At 59.4% G+C, this 17,704-nt stretch overlaps 1 protein-coding gene across 1 annotated transcript in view; it reads right to left on the bottom strand.

The window, feature by feature from the left end:
* PPP1R16A (protein phosphatase 1 regulatory subunit 16A) overlaps positions 1-16,811 on the bottom strand; it is a 54,045-nt gene extending 37,234 nt beyond the window's left edge. Inside the window, exons 1-5 of the mRNA XM_075847284.1 lie at positions 15,860-16,811; positions 7,251-7,321; positions 5,725-5,870; positions 5,545-5,648; positions 4,416-4,540 (exon numbers count right to left, since the gene is read on the bottom strand). Of these exons, the coding sequence (XP_075703399.1) occupies positions 4,416-4,540; positions 5,545-5,648; positions 5,725-5,870; positions 7,251-7,321; positions 15,860-16,109 (696 nt within the window). The 5' untranslated portion in view covers positions 16,110-16,811. The remainder of the gene's footprint in view (positions 1-4,415; positions 4,541-5,544; positions 5,649-5,724; positions 5,871-7,250; positions 7,322-15,859) is intronic.
* Positions 16,812-17,704: the final 893 nt, after the last annotated feature.

Genomic DNA, 17,704 nt, shown 5'->3' with positions numbered 1-17,704 from the left:
GGAGAGGTCGGTGTATTAGGAGGAGGAGAGGTCGGGGTCCTGATGTCTGTGTATTAGGAGGAGGAGAGGTCGGTGTCCTGATGTCTGTGTATTAGGAGGAGGAGAGGTCGGTGTCCTGATGTCTGTATTAGGAGGAGGAGAGGTCGGGGTCCTGATGTCTGTGTATTAGGAGGAGGAGAGGTCGGTGTCCTGATGTCTGTGTATTAGGAGGAGGAGAGGTCGGTGTCCTGATGTCTGTGTATTAGGAGGAGGAGAGGTCGGTGTCCTGATGTCTGTGTATTAGGGGAGGAGAGGTCGGTGTCCTGATGTCTGTGTATTAGGATGGGTCGGGGTCCTGATGTCTGTGTATTAGGGGAGGAGAGGTCGGGGTCCTGATGTCTGTGTATTAGGAGGAGGAGAGGTCGGTGTATTAGGAGGAGGAGAGGTCGGGGTCCTGATGTCTGTGTATTAGGAGGAGGAGAGGTCGGTGTCCTGATGTCTGTGTATTAGGAGGAGGAGAGGTCGGTGTCCTGATGTCTGTGTATTAGGAGGAGGAGAGGTCGGGGTCCTGATGTCTGTGTATTAGGAGGAGGAGAGGTCGGTGTCCTGATGTCTGTGTATTAGGAGGAGGAGAGGTCGGTGTCCTGATGTCTGTGTATTAGGAGGAGGAGAGGTCGGTGTCCTGATGTCTGTGTATTAGGGGAGGAGAGGTCGGTGTCCTGATGTCTGTGTATTAGGATGGGTCGGGGTCCTGATGTCTGTGTATTAGGGGAGGAGAGGTCGGGGTCCTGATGTCTGTGTATTAGGAGGAGGAGAGGTCGGTGTATTAGGAGGAGGAGAGGTCGGGGTCTGATGTCTGTGTATTAGGGGAGGAGAGGTCGGTGTCCTGATGTCTGTGTATTAGGAGGGGTCGGGGTCCTGATGTCTGTGTATTAGGAGGAGGGGAGGTCGGTGTCCTGATGTCTGTGTATTAGGAAGAGGGGAGGTCGGTGTCCTGATGTCTGTGTATTAGGAGGAGGAGGGGTCGGTGTCCTGATGTCTGTGTATTAGGAGGAGGAGGGGTCGGTGTCCTGATGTCTGTGTATTAGGAGGAGGGGAGGTCGGTGTCCTGATGTCTGTGTATTAGGAGGAGGAGAGGTCGGGGGTCTGATGTCTGTGTATTAGGAGGAGGAGGGGAGGTCGGTGTCCTGATGTCGGTGTATTAGGAGGAGGAGAGGTCGGTGTCCTGATGTCTGTGTATTAGGGGAGGAGAGGTCGGTGTCCTGATGTCTGTGTATTAGGAGGGGTCGGTGTCCTGATGTCTGTGTATTAGGAGGAGGGGTGGTCGGTGTCTGATGTCTGTGTATTAGGAGGAGGGGAGGTCGGTGTCCTGATGTCTGTGTATTAGGAGGAGAGGTCGGTGTCCTGAGGTCTGTGTATTAGGAGGAGGAGAGGTCGGTGTCCTGATGTCTGTGTATTAGGAGGAGAGGTCGGTGTCCTGAGGTCTGTGTATTAGGAGGAGGAGGGGTCGGTGTCCTGATGTCTGTGTATTAGGAGGAGGAGAGGTCGGTGTCCTGATGTCTGTGTATTAGGAGGAGGAGAGGTCGGTGTCCTGATGTCTGTATTAGGAGGAGGAGAGGTCGGGGTCCTGATGTCTGTGTATTAGGAGGAGGAGAGGTCGGTGTCCTGATGTCTGTGTATTAGGAGGAGAGGTCGGTGTCCTGAGGTCTGTGTATTAGGAGGAGGAGGGGTCGGTGTCCTGATGTCTGTGTATTAGGAGGAGGAGAGGTCGGTGTCCTGATGTCTGTGTATTAGGAGGAGGAGAGGTCGGTGTCCTGATGTCTGTGTATTAGGAGGAGGAGAGGTCGGTGTCCTGATGTCTGTATTAGGAGGAGGAGAGGTCGGGGTCCTGATGTCTGTATTAGGAGGAGGAGAGGTCGGGGTCCTGATGTCTGTGTATTAGGAGGAGGAGAGGTCGGTGTCCTGATGTCTGTGTATTAGGAGGAGGAGAGGTCGGTGTCCTGATGTCTGTGTATTAGGAGGAGGAGAGGTCGGTGTCCTGATGTCTGTGTATTAGGAGGAGGAGAGGTCGGTGTCCTGATGTCTGTGTATTAGGGGAGGAGAGGTCGGTGTCCTGATGTCTGTGTATTAGGAGGGGTCGGGGTCCTGATGTCTGTGTATTAGGGGAGGAGAGGTCGGGGTCCTGATGTCTGTGTATTAGGGGAGGAGAGGTCGGTGTCCTGATGTCTGTGTATTAGGAGGAGGAGAGGTCGGGGTCCTGATGTCTGTGTATTAGGAGGAGGAGAGGTCGGGGTCTGATGTCTGTGTATTAGGGGGGGAGAGGTCGGTGTCCTGATGTCTGTGTATTAGGAGGAGGGGAGGTCGGTGTCCTGATGTCTGTGTATTAGGAGGAGGAGAGGTCGGTGTCCTGATGTCTGTGTATTAGGAGGGGAGAGGTCGGTGTCCTGATGTCTGTGTATTAGGAGGGGAGAGGTCGGTGTCCTGATGTCTGTGTATTAGGAGGAGGAGAGGTCGGTGTCCTGATGTCTGTGTATTAGGAGGGGTCCTGATGTCTGTGTATTAGGGGAGGAGAGGTCGGTGTCCTGATGTCTGTGTATTAGGAGGAGGAGAGGTCGGGGTCCTGATGTCTGTGTATTAGGAGGAGGAGAGGTCGGGGTCTGATGTCTGTGTATTAGGGGAGGAGAGGTCGGTGTCCTGATGTCTGTATTAGGAGGGGTCGGGGTCCTGATGTCTGTGTATTAGGAGGAGGGGAGGTCGGTGTCCTGATGTCTGTGTATTAGGAGGAGGGGAGGTCGGTGTCCTGATGTCTGTGTATTAGGAGGAGGAGAGGTCGGTGTCCTGATGTCTGTGTATTAGGAGGAGGAGAGGTCGGTGTCCTGATGTCTGTGTATTAGGAGGGGTCGGGGTCCTGATGTCTGTGTATTAGGGGAGGAGAGGTCGGGGTCCTGATGTCTGTGTATTAGGGGAGGAGAGGTCGGTGTCCTGATGTCTGTGTATTAGGAGGAGGAGAGGTCGGGGTCCTGATGTCTGTGTATTAGGAGGAGGAGAGGTCGGGGTCTGATGTCTGTGTATTAGGGGAGGAGAGGTCGGTGTCCTGATGTCTGTGTATTAGGAGGAGGGGAGGTCGGTGTCCTGATGTCTGTGTATTAGGAGGAGGAGAGGTCGGTGTCCTGATGTCTGTGTATTAGGGGAGGAGAGGTCGGTGTCCTGATGTCTGTGTATTAGGAGGGGTCGGGGTCCTGATGTCTGTGTATTAGGGGAGGAGAGGTCGGGGTCCTGATGTCTGTGTATTAGGGGAGGAGAGGTCGGTGTCCTGATGTCTGTGTATTAGGAGGAGGAGAGGTCGGGGTCCTGATGTCTGTGTATTAGGAGGAGGAGAGGTCGGGGTCTGATGTCTGTGTATTAGGGGAGGAGAGGTCGGTGTCCTGATGTCTGTGTATTAGGAGGGGTCGGGGTCCTGATGTCTGTGTATTAGGAGGAGGGGAGGTCGGTGTCCTGATGTCTGTGTATTAGGAGGAGGGGAGGTCGGTGTCCTGATGTCTGTGTATTAGGAGGAGGAGGGGTCGGTGTCCTGATGTCTGTGTATTAGGAGGAGGAGAGGTCGGTGTCCTGATGTCTGTGTATTAGGAGGAGGAGAGGTCGGTGTCCTGATGTCTGTGTATTAGGAGGAGGGGAGGTCGGTGTCCTGATGTCTGTGTATTAGGAGGAGGAGGGGTCGGTGTCCTGATGTCTGTGTATTAGGAGGAGGGGAGGTCGGTGTCCTGATGTCTGTGTATTAGGAGGAGGAGAGGTCGGGGGTCTGATGTCTGTGTATTAGGAGGAGGAGAGGTCGGTGTCCTGATGTCTGTGTATTAGGAGGAGGGGAGGTCGGTGTCCTGATGTCTGTGTATTAGGAGGAGGAGGGGTCGGTGTCCTGATGTCTGTGTATTAGGAGGAGGGGAGGTCGGTGTCCTGATGTCTGTGTATTAGGAGGAGGAGAGGTCGGGGTCTGATGTCTGTGTATTAGGAGGGTGGGGGTAGTTGTGGAGGGTGGGGGTAGTTGTGGGGGCTGAAGCTCGTCAGGCAGAGACGTCTTCTCGCACAAGGCGCTACATGACACCGGGGATGATGTGTGAATTATTCATGAAGTTGTGTGAGCTGAGAACACAGGACGAGCGGCGGTTGAACCGCTGGGCAGAACGCTGGATATTGGGTTAATGCTGGATCGGCACATGGGGGTCATTCTCTTCCTTCAGTTTATAATGTGCAGGTCCTGACTCACAGAGACTAGAACTGATCTGGAGTGCCATTGTTCTCTGGTGTCAGCGTGCTCGCAGGGACAGGTTACAGATGATGTATATAGGACACATTACTGATCACCTTATGGAAGGACGAGCACCAATCACGGCTCATAGTTTACTTATACACAGGGGAAGTGCAGCACAGCGGTCACTCACCAGGCTGGGGCCCGAGGGGTCCTGACAGTTGACCTCTGACCCGGACTCCCGCAGCTGCCTGATATCTGACACCATCCTCATCTCCGTGGCCGCCCGCGCTTCTTCTATCTTTTCCTGGGTTATTCCTAAACAGAGGAGAGACCCCGAAGAGGGGAGAGCGGTCAAAGATCACATGACCACTGACCGCAGCAATAATCCAAGGAGACCGACACCAGCACATACATGTTCTCAGCAAGTAAGAGACAGGCCCGGGCAAGGAAGAGGAAGGAAGGAACCGGCCAGGGCGAGGAAGGAACCGGCCCGGGCGAGGAAGAAAGGGAGGGACAGGCCCGGGCAAGGAAGAGGAAGGAACCGGCCCGGGCGAGGAGGGAAGGAAGGAAACGGCCCGGGCGAGGAAGGAAGGAAGGAAACGGCCCGGGCGAGGAGGAGGAAGAAAGGGAGGGAGGGAGGGACAGGCCCGGGCAAGGAAGAGGAAGGAACCGGCCCGGGCGAGGAAGGAAGGAAACGGCCCGGGCGAGGAGGAGGAAGAAAGGGAGGGAGGGACAGGCCCGGGCAAGGAAGAGGAAAGAAGGAACCGGCCCGGGCGAGGAGGAGGAAGGGAGGGACAGGCCCGGGCGAGGAAGGAAGGAAGGAAACGGCCCGGGCGAGGAGGAGGAAGGGAGGGACAGGCCCGGGCGAGGAAGGAAGGAAGGAAACGGCCCGGGCGAGGAGGAAGAAAGGGAGGGAGGGACAGACCCGGGCAAGGAAGGGGAAGGAACCGGCCCGGGCGAGGAAGGAAGGAAGGGACAGGGCCGGGAGAGGAAAGAAGGAAAGGAAAGAAGGAAAGGAAAGAAGGAAAGGAAAGAAAGACCGGGTCGGGAGAGGAGGAAGGAAGAAAGGAAGGAAGAAAGGAAGAAAGGAAGGGTCGGGAGAGGAGAAGGAAGAGACAGGACCGGGCGAGGAAGAAAGGAACCGGCCCGGGCGAGGAAGAGAAAGGAAGGGAGGGACAGGCCCGGGCGAGGAAGAGAAAGGAAGGAAGAAAAAAGAAAGGAGACCGGGCCGGTGCGAGGAGGAGGAAGGAAAGAGACCGGCCCGGGCGAGGAGGAGGAAGGAAGAGACAGGCAGGACGAGGGACAAGTAAGAGACTCACCCTGCTCGGCCATGGCGGTTTCTATGTGGTCCAGCGTTACATCGTCCTCGCAGAGGTCATAGGGCATGTTCCCGTCAGAGTTCACGGCCAGGAGGGCGGCATTGCTGTGGAGAGAGGGTATGGGCCGGTCATCCCGGGCACTTATCAGACAGGTCACATCCAGATTAGTGACGCTCTCACCTCTTGATAAGCAGCTCCACAAGGTGAAGGTGTCCGCAGGTGGCGGCGGCATGGAGGGGGGTCCACAGTTCACTGTCACAGGCGTTGACATCGGCCCCGGCGTCTATCAGCAGCCGGACGATCTCTTCATAGTCATCGATGCAGCACTGAGGACACGGGAGCGCCATTACTGACCACGTAACACTGACGCCCCATTCACATCACGTTTCAGCCCTACGATGAGCTCCCGGCGTAGTCTCCATTCCCCTGACGGAGGCCACGAGGGCCCTTCAGCAGTCGTTGGGCCGGTTTACTTTTTTTTGCTGTATAGGAAGCGCAGGCGACTGAACTACACAGAGGCGGGAAAAACGTATGACGTGCGGTACAGGTTACGTGGAGTCTACGGACGACGTATTCCACTGTATAGAGCGCCACACGTCAGAGCCGTCAGTCAGGTATACGTGGGAGGATAACTCAGGTGAACAGTCCTTATTCCCAGCACTAAAGGCTCCCCAGTCCCTATATTTACAGGACGTCCCTGATGTCAGAAGGGGGATATAGAGAGGGGAGGAACGACACAGGAGCAGCTGGCAGCGTTCTGGGGGAGGGGGGCCCCTGCGGCTGGCAGCGTTCCGGGGGAGGGGGACCCCTGCGGCTGGCAGCGTTCCGGGGGAGGGGGACCCCTGCGGCTGGCAGCGTTCCGGGGGAGGGGGACCCCTGCGGCTGGCAGCGTTCCGGGGGAGGGGGACCCCTGCGGCTGGCAGCGTTCCGGGGGAGGGGGACCCCTGCGGCTGGCAGCGTTCCGGGGGAGGGGGACCCCTGCGGCTGGCAGCGTTCCGGGGGAGGGGGACCCCTGCGGCTGGCAGCGTTCCGGGGGAGGGGGACCCCTGCGGCTGGCAGCGTTCCGGGGGAGGGGGACCCCTGCGGCTCTTTTATGGTAAGGTTTCACGTGCGGCACCACTACGGCTGCAGTTTTCCTCACGGAGAGTCACAATATGTAGGCGACTATGGCCCTGTTCACACGGACGTTTTTGCTGGCAGAAAATTCTGCCTGGAAAAATCAGCTTTGGTTTTTTTGTTTGTTTTTTTAAGTGGTTTTGCACCACACGCGTTTTTTGACGAGTTTCTTGCTGCAATTTTAGACGCGTTTTTTTTCCTATTTCTTCAAGAGACAAAGCGAATAACCGCGAGCGTTTTTTGCCGAAAAACGCATCAAAAAAGTGTTTATTTCTGTCTCCCATTGATTTCAAAGGGGTTTTTGAGGCGTAAAACGCCTCACGATAGGGCATGTCATTTATTTATCCCGCCTTGAAATCAATGGGAGTCAATCTTCGGCCGCGGTTTTTGCGGCAAAAACCACAGCAAAAAAACTCTGTGTGAACAGGGCCTATGACTGACACCTTCCTAGACCCCCCCCCCCTTTAGAGCCCGGGGTCCTCCCTGATGTCTTATCTGAGAACAGGGGATCAGGTCGGTGACATCTGCTGTAGTGATGGGGGACTCCGCCTGACTCCGGGGTTACACACAATCTGCGCAGCGTCACTCACCTGGTGCAGCGCCGTCAGGCCGTCCTCATTGTAAAGATTGGCGCTATATCCGCCCTGCAGTAACCGCCGAACTGGACCAGAAAGAAAAAGAGAAGAAAGATCTGAGGTCAGAGGTCGTTACTGAACCAGGAGCCCCCCGGACGCTGCGCTTCCATCAAGTTCATGGAGAATCTTTTCAGAATTTTATTCAGGTATTAAATTCTATTTCATTATTTCCGAGTCTGGGAAAGCTGGGTGACCCTCAATACAGGGGCAGCACCCAGCAGAGAAAGGGTTAAAACAAGATGACTCCCTCCCACCCAACTGCAGGCGGTGTGCCCCCTATAGGTCACCTGGGCCCACGGAGAGGCCGTGCCCGTGTTTGAGTTGGCGGCTAATGGGCGCATTACTGTCTGGTAAATATCCTGCCCTGGAGACGCCTTGAACCCTAGAGATGCCGCCTGCCTGGAGAGTGCCAGCGAGCAGTAATATATACTGCCCCTCCCCCCCATGTGGCTGCCCTGACCCCCCCCATGTGGCTGCCCTGACCCCCCCCTCCGCCATGTGGCTGCCCTGACCCCCCCCCCCTCCGCCATGTGGCTGCCCTGACCCCCCCCCCTCCGCCATGTGGCTGCCCTGACCCCCCCCCCTCCGCCATGTGGCTGCCCTGACCCCCCCCCTCCCCTCCGCCATGTGGCTGCCCTGACCCCCCCCCTCCCCTCCATGTGGCTGCCCTGACCCCCCCCCCTCCGGCTGCCCTGACCCCCCCCTCAGCCATGTGGCTGGAGTCTGAGGGACCCCTCTGCCACATGAGACCCCAGTAATATAAATGGCACATTGTAGGTGGGGGCCCGGATAAGGGGGTCACAGGTCGGGCTCCATCATGAGGTGGCGAGTGTGCGACATTCACCGCGATCCGACCAGAACAAAATTACAAGACGCAAAACTCCTATAATACGGAGACACAAGACGCTTACACTGCGCGGTCAAATCACCCGACTCCGAGCCCAGGCCCCCTCCTCAGCCAGCAGTGCAGGGGTTAAGGACGATTTCCCATTGTGGAGTGAACGGAGGAGGAAGCCGGGAGATTTCCTGATCCCTGAGTCAACACCGAGATCCCACGACAAGCAGCAGCCTCATACCCCGGAGCGTGCCGGGAACGCAGCATTCCTGCCCCTCCTGTGTGCACTCAGCACGTCTGTGTCAGTCTGAACTGCAGCTCTGGAATTTTATTAATTACCCAGGAAGCTCAGGATGAAATCCCCGGAGACATCCGCCGTGTCGTGTCTCAGCCGTCAGTTCTCTCGTCTCCGGCCGGTGACCACCACTAACGACCGCATCACAAAACCCATAAGAGCGGGCACCCAGCTCTCCACACACCCTGAACGACCGCACCGGCCTCGTCCCGAGCTGTGTAATAGACCGGTCACTGGCGGACTAGTCACACACCAGGAATGGACACGGGTCTGGGGGGTGATCAGGTGTGAACCAGGCGGGCACCGTAAAGAACAGGAGACGCAGCAGAGAACATGGACGGCCATCAGTGGTGATCACCCAAAGACCGGGGGACCCCACACAGGAGACCGGGGGCCCCACAGAGAGGAGACCGGGGGCCCCACAGAGAGGAGACCGGGGTACCCCACAGAGAGGAGACCGGGGGACCCCACAGAGAGGAGACCGGGGGACCCCACAGAGAGGAGACCGGGGGACCCCACAGAGAGGAGACCGGGGAACCCCACAGAGAGGAGACCCCACACAGGAGACCACTCCGGGGAGGGGGGATTCTATTTATAACAGAGTAAACGGCGGGTGTGTCGGGCGATGATTACAGGATGTCAGTGTATGGAATTATATAGAAGATGGGGGTGGTAGTACAGGGGGGGGGCAGGCTAAGCCCCCACAGACCTTATTATGTGCCCCTCCCCCACAGCATCATATCCAGGACCCCAAGTTCCCCGCACCATGATCAGACCTCCCCCACTACGCTGGAAGTGACCGGCACAGGCAGCGAGGACGGGGTTAACAGCGTCTTGTCCCTCAGTAAACCATCTGTCGGCTTATACAGAGAACGTGCGACCGACGGCGAGTCCACTAACAGGATCAGATTAGAAGGACGCCCCCAACCACCCCAGAAAGAGAGCGCTCACCCCGCAGCCCCCCCAGAGAGTGCGATCAACCCGCAGCGCCCCCAGAGAGTGCGATCACCCCGCAGCCCCCCCAGAGAGCGATCACCCCGCAGCCCCCCCAGAGAGTGCGATCACCCCGCAGCCCCCCCAGAGAGAGCGCTCACCCCGAAGCCACCCCCAAAGAGAGCGCTCACCCCGAAGCCCCCCCCAGAGAGAGCGCTCACCCCGCAGCCCCCCCCAGAGAGCGCGCTCACCCCGCAGCCCCCCCCCAGAGAGCGCGCTCACCCCGCAGCCCCCCCCCAGAGAGCGCGCTCACCCCGCAGCCCCCCCCCAGAGAGCGCGCTCACCCCGCAGCCCCCCCCCAGAGAGCGCGCTCACCCCGCAGCCCCCCCCAGAGAGCGCGCTCACCCCGCAGCCCCCCCCAGAGAGCGCGCTCACCCCGCAGCCCCCCCCAGAGAGCGCGCTCACCCCGCAGCCCCCCCCAGAGCGCGCTCACCCCGCAGCCCCACCCCCAGAGAGAGACATCTCATAACTTCTGCAAGTGACCTAAGAGACAGCTAGATAAAGTGGGAGGAGGAGGAGGAGGAGGAGGAGGAGGAGGAGGAGGAGGAGGCATGTTCTGTAATAATCATCTTCCCGGCTGTAATACTCCCAGATCTTATGTCAAGCGTCGCTGATATTACTAGACCGGCCGAGAGCGCTGCTGAAACGGGAAACGGACGACCGCAGTCACAGATCTCCGCAGCCCACACCGACCCCCCCGCAGCCATCACAGACCCCCCCGCAGCCATCACAGACCCCCCCGCAGCCATCACAGACCCCCCCGCAGCCATCACAGACCCCCCCGCAGCCCTCACATACGCGCTGATGTCACACCCCTATAACACCGGCTGCAGCGCGGACATTGCACCCCGATATCTATGAGGAGTAGAGCCTGCGAATGGCCGAGGGGGTCACCTATGGAAGCGAGCGTTACCTTTATGGGACTTCGAGGATTTAACATTTGATAAGATAGGTCACAGGAGCCCCCTGTAAATCACTGCACCCCAGTCTCACCAGATATTGGACTGTTCCCATATTATCGGAGGTTACAGTAGACCCCATAATAACACGCGCTCCAGTCCCGATAAGTGTCGCCAAATCCCCCAGGAAACATTTATACAATATCCAAGAGAAGCCAAGTCTCAGGTCGGGGGCAGTGAGGCGTCGCTTCATGACGTGCCCAGTTGCTGCAGCCTCGGGCACCTCACAGTAATCCTATTAATCCTGGAAGGCGGCACCTGACGTCACCACCTCCGGGACTAGAACAAGATTACCACTTAACACCAACCTGCCCAGTGAGGAGAGCCCATCCGGTCAGATACAACTCAGGGTGAGAAGGTGTCAGCACAGGAGAGCGCGGCCTGTCAGATACAACTCAGGGTGAGAAGGTGTCAGGACAGGAGAGCGCGGCCTGTCAGATACAACTCAGGGTGAGAAGGTGTCAGGACAGGAGAGCGCGGCCTGTCAGATACAACTCAGGGTGAGAAGGTGTCAGGACAGGAGAGCGCGGCCTGTCAGATACAACTCAGGGTGAGAAGGTGTCAGGACAGGAGAGCGCGGCCTGTCAGATACAACTCAGGGTGAGAAGGTGTCAGGACAGGAGAGCGCGGCCTGTCAGATACAACTCAGGGTGAGAAGGTGTCAGGACAGGAGAGCGAGGCCTGTCAGATACAACTCAGGGTGAGAAGGTGTCAGGACAGGAGAGCGCGGCCTGTCAGATACAACTCAGGGTGAGAAGGTGTCAGGACAGGAGAGCGAGGCCTGTCAGATACAACTCAGGGTGAGAAGGTGTCAGGACAGGAGAGCGAGGCCTGTCAGATACAACTCAGGGTGAGAAGGTGTCAGGACAGGAGAGCGAGGCCTGTCAGATACAACTCAGGGTGAGAAGGTGTCAGGACAGGAGAGCGCGGCCTGTCAGATACAACTCAGGGTGAGAAGGTGTCAGGACAGGAGAGCGCGGCCTGTCAGATACAACTCAGGGTGAGAAGGTGTCAGGACAGGAGAGCGCGGCCTGTCAGATATAACTCAGGGTGAGAAGGTGTCAGGACAGGAGAGCGCGGCCTGTCAGATACAACTCAGGGTGAGAAGGTGTCAGGACAGGAGAGCGCGGCCTGTCAGATACCTCCAGGGACCAGAAGTGTAAGGAAAGGAGAGGCCAGCTGGTCAGATTCCCTCCAGGGCCAGGAGAGGATAGCCCGGCTGGACAGATTCCCCCCAGGGTCAGGAGAGGATAGCCCGGCTGGACAGATTCCCCCCAGGGTCAGGAGCGGATAGCCCGGCTGGTCAGATACCTCCCAGGGTCAGGAGAGGATAGCCCGGCCGGTCAGATACCTCCCAGGGTCAGGAGAGGATAGCCCGGCTGGTCAGATACCTCCCAGGGTCAGGAGAGGATAGCCTGGCGTGTCAGATACCTCCCAGGGTCAGGAGAGGATAGCCTGGCGTGTCAGATACCTCCCAGGGTCCAGAGGTGTAAGGAGAGAAGATCCCGGTAGGTCAGGGTCCCAGGGTCAGGAGGTGTCGGGATGTGTAAGAGGACCGAAGGAGAGGAGATCCAGGCAGGTCAGATCCCCCGGGATCAAGTGTACGGGTCCTAATACACGGGCCAATGATCAGGCATGTGTAATGTATAATCATGGCAGCGATCACACGCTCATTAACCGGCTGATCCGCTCTTTTATGCGGAAATCATAGTTGTCGTGCACACACGGTGTGTAAGGGGGAGACGCGCTGCCGCCAGGATAGTAACGTACGGGGACGAGGGATCGGAGTAATGACCGCTCCTCCCTATATATAAGCAATCATAGATCCTTGTGCCGATCAACCAGCTGTCTCATCCATCAGCGCTCGTTCATCCGCAGCACCCCAAGTAGAAGAGAGCCCGGCCATTCAGCCCCCCAGGACCGGAGGAGAGAAGAGCCTCCCCCAGGGTCAGGAGTGTGAGGGGACATCAAGGACCAGGGTCGTTGCAGGAGACTGTAGGACTGGGACAGGTTATTTCTGGGGACCGCATATCCTGGGGGGATAATTAACCCTTTTCAGGACAGTGCGATAAGCGGTCTGAGCCCGCACGGCAGACACGTCACACTTGAGGTCTTACACATGAAGATAATTTGGTAAAGACGAGCGCGGATCGGCGATAGAAAGACGACATGCGTTCTATGTACCAATGATGCGATGGTTTTTGTGGCGTCGATCACTTTCCGGATCGCTCGTCTCCTCCGGTCTCGCCTGGTGACGACTATCTGAGGTCTGTTTACACGTGACATATAAACGGTTAATATTCTGCCATCATAAATGATCCCACCAACTACAAGCGAGCAACGCGTGACTGATCGCTGCGCGTTCACACCGGCCAATCATCATCCATTAAGAGCGGTCAGTCGCCCTTACAGCGCCTCCCACCGGCGGGGGGGGATTCTTGACGGTAACCGATTGACAAGAACATGTGGTTTGCCTGATTTACGTGCAGCAATGAGCGGGTCGGGGGGCGGGTTATACGGTCATTTGTCCATCATACATAATGGCGACAGCTCATCCTCCGTTTATACGGGGCGACATTCTGCCGACACATAAGATTTTTTTGGACTGCATAAAGATTCCGATCAGTTGATAAACAGGCGTTTCCTCATTGGTCGGCCGGTCGCTGGTTTACATTGATCGGGATCGAGCGTTCGAAAGTGCGGACAGTTGTCTGATCATCGGCCAGCGCACGAGGTCCTGTAGCCTCCGCCACGTAATCCGCCACCGTGCTCCCCTGTACTGTCACCTCCACCACGTAATCCGCCACCGCGCTCCCCTGCACTGTCACCTCCGCCACGTAATCCGCCACCGCGCTCCTCTGCACTGCCACGTAATCCGCCGCCGCGCTCCTATGCACTGTCGCCTCCGCCACGTAATCCGCCACCGCGCTCCTCTGCACTGCCACGTAATCCGCCACCGCGCTCCCCTGCACTGTCACGTAATCCACCACCGCGCTCCTCTGCACTGCCACGTAATCCACCACCGCGCTCCTCTGCACTGTCACCTCCGCCACGTAATCCGCCACCGTGCTCCTCTGCACTGTCACCTCCGCGCTCCTCTGCACGTTACACCGTTATTACCTGGAGCACATCCGAGGTACGAGGGACCTCCAGCCTCAGTAATAGGGACTGATCATCCACATGAAGTCGATCCTGCGCCTTATTACATTACATTACACTAATTCTATTATAAAGATTGGGAAGCGTCTGGTATCAGCCGTGCCCCCCCCCATACTTATGTCACATGGAGCGCCCCCCCATTCTTATGTCACATGGAGCGCCCCCCCCATTCTTATGTCACATGGAGCGCCCCCGGCTATTATAACCTCCTATTATCAGAATATCCCGGGAGGAACAATAACAGGGAGACCAGACGACAATGACATCACAGGAAGTGAAAAGCCCGGCCGCAGGTGGAGAAGAATGAGGTGCTGCAGCTTTACAACCCAACACCAAGTGACCGAGAAAAAATAAGGAGAATCCGGTGATGGAAACGGCAGATGAAATAACAGAAAGAAGAGAGACCCGTAACAACCGCAGCCGGACCCGCCACGTGACCCGTAACAACCGCAGCCGGCCCCGCCACGTGACCCGTAACAACCGCAGCCGGCCCCGCCACGTGACCCGTAACAACCGCAGCCGGCCCCGCCACGTGACCCGTAACAACCGCAGCCGGACCCGCCACGTGACCCGTAACAACCGCAGCCGGACCCTCCACCCGTAACAACCGCAGCCGGACCCGCCACGTGACCCGTAACAACCGCAGCCGGCCCGTCACGTGACCCGTAACAACCGCAGCCGGCCCCGTCACGTGGCCCGTAACAACCGCAGCCGGCCCCGTCACGTGGCCCGTAACAACCGCAGCCGGCCCCGTCACGTGACCCGTAACAACCGCAGCCGGCCCCGTCACGTGACCCGTAACAACCGCAGCCGGCCCCGCCACGTGACCCGTAACAACCGCAGCCGGCCCCGCCACGTGACCAGTAACAACCGCAGCCGGCCCGCCACGTGGCCCGTAACAACCGCAGCCGGCCCCGTCACGTGGCCCGTAACAACCGCAGCCGGCCCCGTCACGTGGCCCGTAACAACCGCAGCCGGCCCCGTCACGTGGCCCGTAACAACCGCAGCCGGCCCCGTCACGTGGCCCGTAACAACCGCAGCCGGCCCCGTCACGTGGCCCGTAACAACCGCAGCCGGCCCCGCCACGTGACCAGTAACAACCGCAGCCGGCCCCGTCACGTGGCCCGTAACAACCGCAGCCGGCCCGCCACGTGACCCGTAACAACCGCAGCCGGCCCCGTCACGTGGCCCGTAACAACCGCAGCCGGCCCCGTCACGTGGCCCGTAACAACCGCAGCCGGCCCCGTCACGTGGCCCGTAACAACCGCAGCCGGCCCCGTCACGTGGCCCGTAACAACCGCAGCCGGCCCCGTCACGTGGCCCGTAACAACCGTAGCCGGCCCCGTCACAACCGCAGCCGGCCCCGTCACGTGGCCCGTAACAACCGCAGCCGGCCCCGTCACGTGGCCCGTAACAACCGCAGCCGGCCCCGTCACGTGGCCCGTAACAACCGCAGCCGGCCCCGTCACGTGGCCCGTAACAACCGCAGCCGGCCCCGTCACGTGGCCCGTAACAACCGCAGCCGGCCCCGTCACGTGGCCCGTAACAACCGCAGCCGGCCCCGTCACGTGGCCCGTAACAACCGCAGCCGGCCCCGTAACAACCGCAGCCGGCCCCGTCACGTGGCCCGTAACAACCGCAGCCGGCCCCGTCACGTGGCCCGTAACAACCGCAGCCGGCCCCGTCACGTGGCCCGTAACAACCGCAGCCGGCCCCGTCACGTGGCCCGTAACAACCGCAGCTGGCCCCGTCACGTGGCCCGTAACAACCGCAGCTGGCCCCGCCACATGACCAGTAACAACCGCAGCCGGACCCGTCACGTGACCCGTAACAACCGCAGCCGGACCCGTCACGTCCCGACCCCCCCTCCACGTCACATACGTATCCCGACCCCCCTCCACGTCACATACGTGTCCTGACCCCACCCTCAACGTCACATACGTGTCCTGACCCCACCCTCAACGTCACATACGTGTCCTGACCCCCTCCACGTCACATACGTGTCCTGACCCCCCCCCTCCACGTCACATACGTGTCCTGACCCCCCCCCTCCACGTCACATACGTGTCCTGACCCCCCCCTCCACGTCACATACGTGTCCTGACCCCCCCCTCCACGTCACATATACGTGTCCTGACCCCCCCTCCAGGTCACATATACGTCGTATATATGACCCCCCCCATGGTTCCTCGTATATATACCCCCTCCCCGTCACCTCGCGGTTCATCGTATATATGACCCCCCATCTCCTCTCGGTTCCTCGTACACGACTCCCCAGTTTCCGGCTGTCCGGGTTGGCGTTGTACGTTGCGCCGTCTCTCACCTTCCTCCGCGTCGTTGCGTGCTGCGGCCTCCAGTAAGGTGACGTTCTGGGGGAATAGGACCCGGCGCTCGTCTTTGCTCCCCGCTTTCTTGGGGTGACTTCTCGCCTTCTTGCCCTGCGCCTCTTTCTCGGCCTGCGCCCACTTCTTCAGCTGCTGCGCACGTCTTTTCTGCGCCTGTTTCAGTCGCTCCTGCGTGGTCATACGACTGACCGCCGGCATCTCAGACAGCAGCTCCAGGTGCTCCGCCATGACGGTGAGGGGCCCCTACCTGCACCAGCCCCGCATGTCCCCCGCACTCAGGGGCCCTGGAGCCGCGCAGATACCGCTACATGTGTCCATCTATCAGCTGTGAACGGGAGGGGGGGGCAGAGCCGGGACGAGGACGACAGTGCCGGGACCGGAGGAGGAGGACAGAGCCGGGACCGGACGAGGAGGACAGAGCCGGGACCGGAGGACAGCGCCGGGACCGGACGAGGAGGACAGAGCCGGGACCGGAGGAGGGGGGCAGCGCCGGGACCGGAGGGGGGCAGCGCCCGGACCGGAGGAGGGCAGCGCCGGGACCGGAGGAGGGGGGCAGCGCCGGACCGGAGGAGGGGGGCAGCGCCGGGACCGGAGGAGGGGGGCAGCGCCGGGACCGGAGGAGGGGGGCAGCGCCGGGACCGGAGGAGGGGGGCAGCGAACGGACCGGAGGAGGGCAGCGCCGGGACCGGAGGAGGGGGGAAGCGCCGGGACCGGAGGAGGAGGACAGCGCCGGGACCGGAGGAAGACAGCACCGGGACCGGAGGACAGCACCGGAGGAGGGGGGCAGCGCGGGGACCGGAGGAGGACAGCGGCTGCACCGGAGTAGGGGGGGCAGCGGCGGCACCGGACGTGGACAGCACCGAAACCATGGACTCCAGGCTCAGGCTGACACCGGGAATGTGAGCCGCTTCCTGGAGCCGCCCCCTCACAACCACAGAAACTAGGGGAGGGGCGCGGGAAAGGAGGCGGGGTCAGGGTGAAGAGGAGGAGGTGGGGCCAGACAAAGAAGGCGGAGATCAAGGGAGGCGGGGCCATAGCGGAAGGACGAAGCGAGGAATGGGAGAGGCCAGAACGAAGAACGCGATCCCTAAGTAGGCGGGGTCAGGACGAAAGGAATGGTATATATCTAAGAGGTGGAGCTAGAGCGTACTGGGCGGATACCAACAGAGGCAAGGCTACGTCAAGGGGGCGGGGTTAACAACGAGGACATGTGACAGCTCCGTAAGGCCCTGTTCACACAGAGTTTTTTTGCAGATTTTGACCTGCCTGCACTTCTGCCCTTGAGCGTAGCAGGCAAAAAACGCCACGAAAACCGCTTTCTCTGCCTCCTGTTCACGTCAATGCGAGGTCAGAGACGGAAATGCGGGAAGAAAGAGAATGATGCTTTTTTTCTCCGCTCGCGGGAAAAAAACGCCTCCACCTCCCATTGAAGTCAATGGGAGGCAATTTCGGACGATTTTTGGCGCTGTTTCCAACGCGTCAGAAACAGCGCCGAAAAACCGTGTGAACTAGAAGCGCATGTCCCATGTATCGTAGAAGATTCCTCATCCCGCGCTCCATCTATTTATGAAAGTGAAAGAGACGAGGTGCAGGCGTACCGGTCAATGTCACACCTCACCACCGGTCACCTCACCACCGGTCACCTCACCACCGGTCACCTCACCACCGGTCAATGTCACACCTCACCACCGGTCAATGTCACACCTCACCACCGGTCAATGTCACACCTCACCACCGGTCACCTCACCACCGGTCACCTCACCACCGGTCACCTCACCACCGGTCAATGTCACACCTCACCACCGGTCAATGTCACACCTCAC

This window comes from Rhinoderma darwinii (assembly GCF_050947455.1).
Source record: "Rhinoderma darwinii isolate aRhiDar2 chromosome 2 unlocalized genomic scaffold, aRhiDar2.hap1 SUPER_2_unloc_5, whole genome shotgun sequence".
Taxonomy (NCBI): Eukaryota; Metazoa; Chordata; class Amphibia; order Anura; family Rhinodermatidae; genus Rhinoderma; species Rhinoderma darwinii.
This window is presented reverse-complemented; position numbering and strand designations above follow the sequence as displayed.